Source organism: Equus caballus, chromosome 14, assembly GCF_041296265.1.
Source record: "Equus caballus isolate H_3958 breed thoroughbred chromosome 14, TB-T2T, whole genome shotgun sequence".
Taxonomy (NCBI): Eukaryota; Metazoa; Chordata; class Mammalia; order Perissodactyla; family Equidae; genus Equus; species Equus caballus.
The window spans coordinates 36,383,868-36,396,445 of NC_091697.1; the positions used below are offsets into that span (position 1 = coordinate 36,383,868).

Below are 12,578 nucleotides of genomic sequence, written 5' to 3' on the forward strand. Positions count from 1 at the left end.
AAATAAATTATCAAAAAATAAATAAATAAATCTACCCACAAAACCAAAGGTAGTTGAAGTATAATGTATTTATTTTAGCCTTTTTCTCCCAAATCTGTTATTTTGAAAGATGATCTTGTTGCTGTTTTGTTTCATACAATTAACTGCATTGATTTAGGGACCTGGTTAGTTTCTCAGTCAGAAGAATTGAATAGTATATTTTTGCGAATGCTTAATGAGAATACCAGGAAGTTTGTTGGGGCAAAGTAAAAAAGATTTTTTTTCTTTGAATGGGTTTGATGTTTGAATGGAGTGGTATTGATTATTTCGTTGTTTTAGATTTATCAGGAACTTTATTGAATCTTTATCCTAATTATTAGTGGTGGTTAATGGAATCATGGCATTTATTCATTCAGTGTTCAGCAACTGCAGTGTTCAACTAAGTGCTTACTAGTTCCGGGCCTTGTTAAAATTGCGGGAGCAAATCGTAGTGAAAACAAGACAGAGCTCATATCCTCATGGAGCTTATAGTCTAGTTGAGGGATGCAGACAATCAATAGGAAAATATATCTCCATCTCTCTACTACGTGTCCATGTCTGTGGCCATATCTATATGAGAAAAATTTCAGGCAGTTTTAAGAAATACTGCTGACTGTTCAAAAGCTAGGTTTTAAATCTCCCATTTAACTCAATTCCTGAGACTTTATTTTCAAGAGTCTCCTCTGACATTCATACATAAAGTTTATCTTTGGGAATTCATGTGACCCAACATATTTTGCTAAACATTGGTTTAAAGTTATTTTCTTGAAAGGACAAAAGGAAACCAGAATGTTTGTGAAACAGTAAATGTCTCCACTGGCTTTCTCTCACGTTCCCTGAGAAATCATATACTGCCTTGGAGACAGGCAGTTCTTGGGAATGAAAAAAATCTATGTTACGAAACCCAGAGAACTCTGATTAAGGAACAAACCAGAATACACTGAGGAACTCCGGAGAAGCGCCGGCATTCCCTGATTTATGTTGTATCCACTTCAGCGGAATAGAGATAGAATATGGAGGTTCAGCCGGTACATTCACCAAGAATATACACTTTTCATATTTCAACTTCCTTCAGGAACTCCTGAAAATAATATTTTTTAAATGCCATATTTAACTACAGAAAGATGAATGTTCTAGATTGGAAGGAAAATAAGTTTGCTTGTGTGGTCACTGCCACTTTGGTGTCATTTGAAAACTCCTTTGTCTATTCGGTTTCAAAGCTTTAATTATGCTTTCATGTTACCATTTCCTTATTTAAGTGTCTGCTTCATGTCCATCACTCAGCACCCCCTGCCTATCTCAAAAGAGGTGGTATTATTATACCAATTGAGGAGGAGGCAGGTTGCTGTGAGAATTATTAATACATAAATTAAAAAATTAATCTGGAAAGTGCTTTAGGGTCCCTTGAGAAGCTCTACCCAAACACAAAGCATATTTAACATTATTATTATAAGTACTCCCGCAGAGCAGATAAGTCAGTGCAGTATGAGATCAGTAAACTGAGGCACAGAGGGTGACAGTGGACGAATGGGCCGGCCTACCTTAGAACCCAGACCCTTGGATGGGTTAACACCTAAAAACCACTGTACCAGTGCCCGCTTTGGGCTTTTTCTGGTCATAAATATAATTATTTTTCCAGAGAAGAAAGTTTTCCTTCCTTTTGCTCCTTCTCTTTAAGTCTGTGCTTGTTTTGGGTTTTTTTTTTTTTTTTTTTTTTACTTTTTAGTGTTGAAAGTGATTAAGGCTAAATATTAAATCCTAAGGCTAGTAATGAAAAATCACTTGTGTGCTTTCTAGTAATCCCAGTTATTTTTTTGGCTTTGTGGCTTGGAACTTCAAATTACATTTATTTCATGTAGTCCCATTGGTTGAAAAACATGCATAAAGGCTTATCTTGGAATGGCTTTCTTGTTTTGCCTGAGGAATAATTCTCAGCTAGCCTCTCACCAATGAGAAAGGTTATTTTGAGTACCTATTGTGTTCCCAGAACCTTTGAGGTTCTAGGAGAAACTGAGGACCCAGTCGACCCTGTCAACAGTGGAGGTAGGGTGAAAAGTACAAGACAAGTGCCAGGAATTGTGGGAAAACAATGAACAGCAGTAGGGAGGGACAGCCGTGGATCTATAATGGCAGTCATCAGTCAGGCAGACGCGCCACTTCTAATTGATCACATTTCTTAACTTTCTTGAAACTCATTTTCCTTGTCTGTGAACCAGCTAATACCCATACCTGCCCCTACTACTACAGGACAGAAATCACTGAAGGAGCTTTGCACAGTACTTGGCATGTAGTTAGAAGACGATGAAAAGTTGTTGCTGCTGAAGTCACCACCAAGGTCATCACCATTGTCCATTTAGTGTGAGCTGAGTGATACAGATAATAAGTGCTACTGGCTCTCAGAGAAGAAAGTAATTCCCAAGACTTGCCTTTTCTCTCCATAATTCTATGACATGATTCCATTAACGTTTTTAAGTACCAGGTACTCTCATTTACTTACCATGCGAATCATGCTTTTGATACTGCAGGAGGCTTTTATAAAAACCATTTGGAGAATTGTTGTCTCCCATACCCCTCTTCTGGGCTTCCAGACTTTGCACACTACCTCTTTGAAGTTTTGCCTCCATCTCCATGCCTCCTCCACAGTCCTCCGTGCATCCACTGAGGGGTTCCTCTCTCCTGTTTCTTGCACTTATGTGGAGGACAGCCCCCACCCACCACCCCCATGTCTGTGCTCCATCCGTCTCTCTCAATGGCCGTAGCAGCTTCATTTTGCACCCAGGGGTCGCAGCAAGCGTGCCTCATCTGGCCACCTACCACAGGACTCTTCTGGTCTTGTGCTCTGAGTCAGGAGAAGAGAAGATGCTCACACAAGCTGCTCAGAGGGAGCATAATTACCACTCCCAACATGTCCTTGGTGTGCTGGCAGCCCCTCCTGGGACCTTGCAGAGACCATGTGTGTTTTGTTCACTATAATTCAACATTTAAATGTTATTTCTTCTGATTATAATATTAATACCTTCTTACTATTGAGAAGTTAGAAAGATATGTGAAGGAAAATAAAATTACCTGTAACTTTACCATCTAGTGGTAACTTCTCTTGACACTTTAATGATTTTCCTTTTAGTCTTTCTTCCATTCAAATATATATCTAATTTTTATATAATTGCATGCAATACATATTGCACAAAACTGATATTATTCTACTTTTGATCTTTAGTAATATTTTTTGCATAATAAAAGTAACACCTGAAAATGTACAAATTAATTTATTCCAGAATTATTTACATAATTATTGTTTCCTGTGCAAATGCACACACACACACACAAATACACACAGACACATGAGGAGGAAAAGAGAGAAGATGAATCACATCTAATGTCATCAGTCCAGAAATAAACACTATTAACATTTTAACATTGATCTTTTGTGGGCTGCTTTTTAGTACTATTTTACTATCACTTTCTTAACCTTTTTTCTTCTTCTTTGTTTCATCTTATCCCTTCTCACTGGAGTCACAGACCTTTAGACATCCTCTTCTTTTCCACCGCTTAGATGAAATCTGAGCAGTAGTCTCATGCAGGGACCTGAGTGCTGGGTCAATTGGATAATTAATTTTAAGAGCAGCTTAGCTAGGGAATGGGAGTTAAATATTATCAGGTTAAGAACAGTGGGTTCATATGAATAGGGATTACTATACCTAATGGAGTCAAACATCTAGTAGAATTCTGGCCTAATTTATGTAGGTATTTATTCCAGATAGATTTCGGAAATATCCTCTATGTAAGGCATTAGGTTAAATAGTTTAGAGGATACAAATAGGAGTTAGACCCTCTTGCTGATCTCAGAGACTGTCTACTGGGAGAAAGATGGGTAGGAAAATATTTATGGCACAAAGCAAAATAGGATGCTAAGTGTTACAGTATAAATGCCGTAATTATATAAATTCTTACAAAGGTGCAGGTCACTCTGACTCTTAGGATCAGGTAAAACTTATTGGAAGAGGGAACATATGGTCAAGGTTTTAAAGAACAAATAGAGTGTCAGTAGGGAAATGTTTAGGCAAGGAATGGCATGAACAAGGCAAAGATGTTGGGCAAGGCTGCGGTGTTTTCATGTCTCCACCTGCCCTACTTTCCAGAATGTGGAAAGGCAAAGTGGGAAGTATGGCTAGAAAAGGAGATTTGCTGTCAGGCCTTGGTACACCCTAAAAATTATGCCCAGGAGTTTGGACTATATTGTATGCAAAGGGGACAGTTGAGGATTTGAGTCAGGAAATGACCTGATGAGTTGTATTTGAAGAAGATAATTTTCATGGAGAAAGTAGAGATAGAGAGAGACCATTTAGAAGGCAATTATAATATTGTAATAGTCTGAGTAAGAAATGGTGAAAACCTGAACAGGAGAAAGTGGAGAAGCAAAGAGCCAGTGGAATTCATTCATGGGTGAGGAGGTGGGGTAGAATCAACACGACTAAAAGAAAAATCGAAGGGAGAAAAACTAAAGATGATCCCAAGTTTTCTGTTTTGGGTGACTTAAAGGATAACATTCCCTTAGCTGAGAGAGGGAACACAGGAGCAAGAAATACATTTATAAGTAGTAAGATGACAAATTTGGCTTGGGTCATGTTGAGATTGAAGTGGCAATAAGACATGTTTGGGGAGATTCTGCGACTCTGTTGCTCATAAAAGCTGATGCTTGGCCAAAGGGATCAAAGCTACAGGTGTAGATTTGGAAGTCAGTTTAGCTGAGGTTGTTGAGCCAATGGATGAATTCAAGAAATGTTAGGCAAGTAAAAAGAGAAGAAAATGTAGAACAAAACTTGTGAAATTTCTACACTTAACAAGTTGGCAGAAAGGAAAATTCGGGAAATGAGGAAAACAGGAACCAATGAATAAGAGAAGAGCTCTGGAAAACACTTATTTACAGGCATAAGAGAATGGTTTTCTTCCTAATGTTTCAAATAATATTAATTAACTTGCCTGATCCTCAACTTTTCTCATCTGGAATACATATCCCACAAGGATGGGTTTTAAAAGACGGTGAATGTGGAAGTGCTTTGGTAAACCATCAGACATTCTGCAAATCTTGGGTCTGATAATTAGCGTCACAGAAGTGAAGAAAGTGGAGACTTCCAAGAAGGGAGAAAGCAGTGTCAGATGCTAGAGTTTCAGAAGAATATTTATTTTTAGCTCAAATTGTTTGGTTTGTGATTTAAGGAAGTTAAGTCAAAAGAGTGAATCTGTTCTCTAATCACTTAGAACCGTATTTCCCAAAGTATGGGGCTGTGTCCCTGGTAGCAGAGCAAACAGTTTTCGATTTGACGTAGACATTAAGTAGAACTGAATCACATAATGAGAAAGTTATTCTCCTTTTGTTTCTCTTTTAATCCTTCTGATTTACATTAACGGAGGAGGACTCAGTTGAGGCTAATAAGTTTGTAACATCTAACACTAGCACATCTCCCTTTTCGGTAAACTGCTTTAGGTTGTCAGCATTATCTAGCTAGAATTTAACAACATCATGGCAACTTTAAGATTACCACCTACAGTACCTTCTTATTTTGGCAGGGGATACCAATTTTCCAGTTGCAGTAGTGATACAAAGTTTCCTTTTAAAATGTTATTTTAAACAAAAAGGTAATAAATTTTTAAAATGTTAAGTACATAATTGTATAGGTGGTATATAAGATATGGCAAACTGAGAAAGTGGCATTCCAATGATGGAAGTTTGGACGTTTTAGACTTAGCAGAACCGTTGGTCCTTCTCTTGTTTAGAGTGGCTTGCCTTAGTTCAACCAGATTAGAACAAGTTGGGAAGTTTATCCTGGGATAGAGGTTGGGGGTCTTGGATTCTAGACTTCCAGCTCTAGACCTTGTCCTTCCCCTAAGATGTTGGGTCAATTTTTGAAGCCACTAGACTTTTCTGGACTTTGGTGTCCTTAGTCGTTAAAATAAGAGTGTTAGTTTTAAATGATTAATAGCATTCCCTGCAGCAACAAATTCTATGATTCTTTGAGTGATTAGTAAATAAGCCTATGCTTTTAAATTGACAAAAGTCAGATAAAATGTTTTTCCTCCGCAAGCCATCAATATCACGTGTCAGTTCCAGAGGTTGTTCCCAGACTAACATCCGCAGCAAGGAAAACATCAACACATTCATTCTCTAATGATGATTCATATTCTACCTCATTTATGAATGATAGTTATTTCAAGAAGGAATCTCTGCCTTAGTTAGGGTGATTGATTAAAATTGAAAATGAAATTGTAAATGAAAATTTATTTCAATTTCCTGAGCCTGATGCTTATGCCAGCACCCTACTCTCGTCAGTAGTTTCATTGCAGTCATATCTTATCAATTCATAAAGCCCGTGAATTTTGTTCTTCAGCGTAGTAACTCATAAGGAGTAAGTTCTCATACTTAAAAAGATGTCTCCATTCATTTATTTACTAATATCTTTACATCTTTTAAAATTTATTCCCCTGGAGAAAAGGGAAGGCAGGTGAAGTATTTTCTAACTGGCTGAAAGCTCTCCTAAGTATTATTGTGAATTAATGTTACTCTACATTCCAAGTAACTCAAAAATAGAAGCATACCATCTATTTGGAATATAACAGTATGATGACTTCCACCATCCGAAACACAGCCAAGGAGCAGGTGATAAATGAAAAATGAATATAGTGCAGAGGTAGAAAAAAGCACACGCACAGTCTTTGCATCTGAAAAATTTGAATTTGTCTCTGCCTTTAAAATTTTTCCTTATGAACAATTGCTTCTCTATAATTAGATAGAAAGTATTTGTCCCTGCCGTTTTTTGAACTGCATCGATGTCACTTTTTGCTTTAACTTGCTCTAACAAGGGTGATGTTGTGCAAGCAACTTAACCATTTTAAGATTCTGTTTTCACATCTGAAAAAAAAAGGGATAATAATAAAAGCCAGTGTTCTGGCCAAATTCACATTCGTATGTAAAATCCTTAGCAATGTGATAGATACTTCCTAGGCACTCAACAAGTGTTAATTCCCAGTGTTGCAAAAACACTCTCTGAGCACTTGAGATTAAACATGCACTTGATTTTGGAAGATCATCTTTTACTGCCCTTCAGAGCTTCTTTCCTTCTCCTATCCTCTATGTGATAGTAAATTTGATTTCCTGATTTCAAAGCTTACAAATTAGAAGAGCAGATTAGAAGCTGCAAAGGATACCAGAAGGAAAAAGACAAAGGAACTGAATAATATAGAAACAATTTAAAAGTCGCAGCTATTTGAGGCCATTTAGTTTAGGGGAAAATGATCCCTTATACCTCAGTAGTCCCTTAAGGCTTTTCTGTATTACAGCAAGATATAATAAGGGGTATTCCAAATGATGATCTTGATTTATCAAGGCTAAATTAACTTATATAAACTTTGTTTATAGTAGAAAACTTACAATGCGTTTTGGAAGAAATTCAGTATGAGAAGAACGAAATTTTAAGTGAATTTTTTTGTGTTTTATGGGTAAACCCATAGCCATCCAAAACACCCAGCCATGGAGATGAACTCAGTCTTCAGGGGTTTCACATAAACATGGTCTTACAGAAATATCTTTTGTGTGTCTCCAGCAAATAAGCTAAGGCTCCACACATTCTATGGAAGAGGATAGGCATTTCTATCTGTATCTAGTTAAAATGATTTTTATGCAGATGGCTTTTTCTTTATGTTTCAAGGAAGAGCATTTGACAGAAATTACTTGTGGACTTTAGCAGTAGCAACTTTCTTACGTTCTTTTCCCCAGGACTTGGTGTTAGGACAGTTTACCCAGATGAGTCCCAGGGGCTGACGTTCTTGAGTGTCACCTAGATTCTCTGGGGGAAACATTTGAATCGGGCCTGTTTTGCACGTTAAAACAAAAGCCCTTTCTAAGTTACACCCATAAGAACAGCACAAACATAAGTTTGTACAAACTCAAATGATAACCCATTGTATACTGACTCAGTATCACAAATATTGAGCTAAGTGAATCTGAAAGGATCAAGGAGTGGGCACTTGCAGACACCATAGAGAGAACATGTAGAATCCAGCATCATCAGAGGTCAACTAGTCAAATACCAGGGCTGGATTTTTCAAAGAACCAGATAATGCCAGTTTTATGGCCATTAATAACATTTTAGTTATATAAACAAAGATAAGAGTAATAAAAAATAAATTCTGCTTTACAGTGTAATCTGATTGCCAACAGAGTTCAGAAGGGAACTTTCTCGTTGTGCACGTGGCATTGTGTAACGGACCAGTGATCATTCTGCAGACCCCTCCCCAACCTTTCATTTCCCTTTTATGGACAGTTCTTAGTTCTGCCAGATCCGTGAGCTATTCCAGGGAGGCAGCTTCTTTGGTTTCTCCTTGAAAGCTCTTTGATTGTGCCTCTGGTAGTTAAGGCACCAAGTGGTCTTCGGGGCTATTTCATACGTGTGCTCTGCAGCTAATCAGAGTGCCTTGGCCCACTGATTTCCTACCTCTGTGTTTCCCACATGTTTAGGGGCTCAGTTCAAACACCAGACCCACCAACCTCTGGACAGGCATGGCAGAGCTCAGCACTGATTTGGATGTCTGCTTCAAACAGAGATTTTCCAAAGGATATCCTGTAGTAGATAAATCATTTCATTAGGCCAGGTTCACTTTTCAGACCAGGAAGCAGAGTGCCTGCCGTGTAGGAAAACTCAGATAAAGTTGTTATGGCTGTACTCAGAGCACTTGTAAATATTGTTGTCAATGTCTTTTATACAGGTTCCATTAAGATTGTATTTAGACATTGACAGGTTAATTATGTGTTTTAAAGCTTTGCTTATTGAGATCTGATAGGAGTGCTATGAAATGAGTCTTTTTACATATTGCAATGACAATTTTTTTCCCCGAAATGTCTCCTCCAGTTGATTACTCCTCATGCCATCCGTGTGCAGACCCCTCCTCGGCACATCCCTGGTGTTGTAGAAGTCACATTGTCCTACAAATCCAAACAGTTCTGCAAAGGGACACCGGGAAGATTCATTTACACAGGTAAGAACCACTGCCTTGGCCTTGTGGATCTTTTACCTTGACTTGTATGTATCAGTTTGTGTTTTATTTTTAAGTCTAGTTGCTGTTAAGACCTGCTGTCTTTCTCCATTTCACCATATGTACGACCAAATGAGTTGCTTTTAATGTTATTATTATTATTTAAGAATTCATTGGGTGTTGAATGACAGGATGCTGCATGACATGTTCAGTGGAAGTAACTGGTTGGATACCTAAAGAAGCAGTGTGAGAAACAAGGGAAAGGGAAGGAAGTGCTAGACAGTCCTGAGTCTCTCTGGATGTTAACCATCTGTGTTGGGTTTGTTTGCTTTATGGAGTAGAGTTGCACTTTAGTGAACAGTACGACTTTCTTCTGACCTGATCATAGCATTTGTATTAAAGACAATTGGTAGTTTTCATATTTAATTCTGGGTTGGTACTTTCTTCGCCTGTAAGCTGCATTTTGCCCTCCCCAAACGGCCTTGGCACTTGGGCCCACCCTGCAGTAAGAAGCTAGGGTTACAGGGTGAATGTGAATTCCCTTGCATCAGATGGAGAGAACCAGGCAGGTTCTCTGTGGAAATACATCAAATACACAGTCTAAGTGCCCAATGTGTACTTTAAGAGATTCTCAGATTGCAACGTGCGAACCAAACAGCCAGGGATCTTTTTACAATTCGGATTCTGATTCAGTAGCTCTGAGTGGGACCTAAGACTCTGATTTTCTAACAAGCTCCTAGGTGAGGCTGATGCTGCTGGTCCAAGGACCACACTGGGAGTAGTGACATTCTGGGCCCTCTGCTCAGTAGCACTCATCGGGGAACTGTCTCCAGGAACTAGTCCCACGTTTCCTTCTTCATTCAATAAGGGACCACAAGGCCACATTAAGTACAGAGTGGAAGTTGCTTTCACACAGAGACTTCAGAGCAGCGAAGCGATAACTCTAACACATCCTGATTATAACTGTACCATTAAATGGACAGATTTTATTTTGCTGTGACATTTTACCTCAAAGCATCTTTCCTTTTGTATTTTAATACTAGGAATAAAACCAACCATGCTTCTTAGTGTCTCTCTCCCTCTCTCTCTCTCTCTCAAAATTATAAAAACAATTAATGCATCCTGACCCTTGGAAATGCCTCCCAGCCCTTTAAACAAAATGCAGGTTTGGTGCCTGCCTGACGATTAGTTTTAGTTAATTGAAAATTATAGGATTGACCCAAGAGGAAAATTTTGTTTGCACTCCAATCACTTTTACAAATTAAGGAAAATTACCACAATTTTGTTTAGCTAAGGTTTCACACTGAGTTCAAGAAATTAGCTCAGCCATCCCAACAAAGTCAGCACTTTGTTAGTGAGCACTTGAAAAAATAATAGTCTATCTGGAGTTTTGTGGTGTATACAAACGAAGCATAGAGAAAGCTATGATGCTTTATAGAAGTAGGCCAAGTGTTTTTAATTAGGCTCATTGGTTCAGCGTAAGTTTTGAAGAACAATCAAACTAGCAGATTAGCTGTTTCTTTTAAAGCTAGGATTTCTTGCCATTCATTTTTCCCATGAGAACTTCCACATAGCACTATTTTTTTTTTTTTTACAAGCCTCATTATGGGCCTGCAGGAAAAGGACCAATTGAAACTTCTGATACTGTAACATTCCCCACCATCATTCCGATGGATGGGAGTTTTTCACAATGTTCCTCACTGAACTCGGTGTTCTGGAACATATTACAAAACCACAGAGGCCAAATGTTTTCTCTGAGGAGTTTGGACTCTGTTTTTGGCCGAAAACATTTAGGCCTCGCTGGCTGCTTATTTACTCTGCTATTAAGAACAAGAAAAGGAGAAGAAAAAGAAGAAGAAAATGCTCGTGTGGTGGGAGGTACAAGAGGCAACCAGGCGTGATTCCGCTTTGGTGACAACGTCCCTGCCCATTAATGGTTCCATTTTGTGGTCAGGTCTCATTTAGAAGAAATTATTTTTAATCAGTGTTCAACAAAATATCCCCTTGAGCCACCTGGCCATAAAAGTTAAAAAAAAAAATCATCCCCATTAAATTACTTAAGTTCTCAAAAGAAAATAGCTAGGGACCCATCATTATTTGGAATTTTTTTAACCATTAAAAAAAATTGCCGTCAATTTAAGAAATCACATCTTGGAAAACTTGTATCATGCAGGAATTAAGATCAAAGATAAAAGGGCAGATTTGCAATTCTAAGAAGCAAAGTAGTTAAGAGAAAGAGAGAGAAATCCTTGGTGTGCATAGACGTGTGTAAGTGTGCGGGAAATTTGAAGTATGAAAAACGCTTCTGCTGCTCTTGCCTCAAACTGTGGCCAACAGACAAGAAGACTTAATTTTTAAGTATTCTAGGAGAGAGTCTCACCTCTCCCCATGTTAGAAAAATAAAATTTTAAAGAAATTGGCAGAAAAACTTCCCCAGTGATGTAGCTGGCTGTTAATAGTCGCTGTGACATTACATCGTTTCTAACAAAAGGGAATCTCTGTTAATTGGTGAGCCCCATTTGGGCCTCTTGATCATTAGCGTTAAATGCCCCTACCAAGGTCACTTGTTGGTGGCTGGTGCTGCCAGCCCCTGTGATTTGCTCAGTTTACCTCCTGCTTGTCACCACTTACTAGCGAAGGCATAGAGATGGGTCGTAAAACCTCTCTGTTCCTTATATCCAAACAACTGCTCAGGTCCTTGTAAATGTGCAGTCCTCCTCTTCTGTCCATCCACAGAAGCTCACACTTCATTTTCTTTAACATCCACAGCATTTCAAGATGTGAGGCTTGGTTTTCTGGATGGGATGAGCCAACCCTCTTGTTTCTTAGTGGAATGTCACTTGGAATTTTTCCCTTAAAAAAAAAAAAGAAATATCCTAGGACTGAAAAATAATGACCCAAATTAAGGCACTGTTGCCGTTTGGGGAGTGTGTGTGAGAGAGTTTGGATGTGTGTATGTGGAAGTCTCTCAAAATCCATAATCATTAAAAAAAAAAAAAAACCTGAGACGGGAACAGCATGGCCTAATCTATGCAAATAAAGGCAGACTTTTTGGGGAAGGAGGAAGGAATTTGACTAAACACAGATTGCCTGCAAGCTGGCTCCACTTGCGAGGACTGAGGGCGGCTCTCCGTCACTGGTTCCTCAGACCAGGACACAGGAGGGCTTCTCAGCTGCCAGATGTGCGGTCCCCTGTTTGCCCAGTCGGAGTGAAGGAGGGAAGTGAACCCCAGCTCAGAACAAAGAAGCTCAATAGCACATCCCGGATCTTATTTATTGTAGCCAGTTATTCCTATGTAAATGCAGAGCACGGATGACTTTAAATTTTAAGTAATATTTTCTAATGGAAGGAAACAAAAACCCTTTCAAATGACAAAACTGTTTTCAAAGCCCCTCTAATCATGTGTCTGATCAGTCAGTCCAATCGGAAGTAAATCCCCATAAACCTCCACTGCCATGGAAGGCGGTCTACCTTTGTTGTTCTCACGGCTTGCTTTTCTGCAGTTGTTACGTCTTTAAGTGACTTGGATCTT

The 12,578-nt window shown here is 38.7% G+C and overlaps 1 protein-coding gene across 8 annotated transcripts in view; it reads left to right on the forward strand.

Moving 5' to 3' along the window:
• The window catches only part of EBF1 (EBF transcription factor 1), a 381,503-nt gene that overhangs the window by 292,357 nt on the left and 76,568 nt on the right, over positions 1-12,578 (forward strand). For all 8 annotated transcript variants that reach the window (XM_003362778.5, XM_001503495.6, XM_023617310.2 and 5 more), the window contains exon 10: positions 8,922-9,048. In XM_003362778.5, coding sequence (XP_003362826.1) covers positions 8,922-9,048 — 127 coding nt within the window. The remainder of the gene's footprint in view (positions 1-8,921; positions 9,049-12,578) is intronic.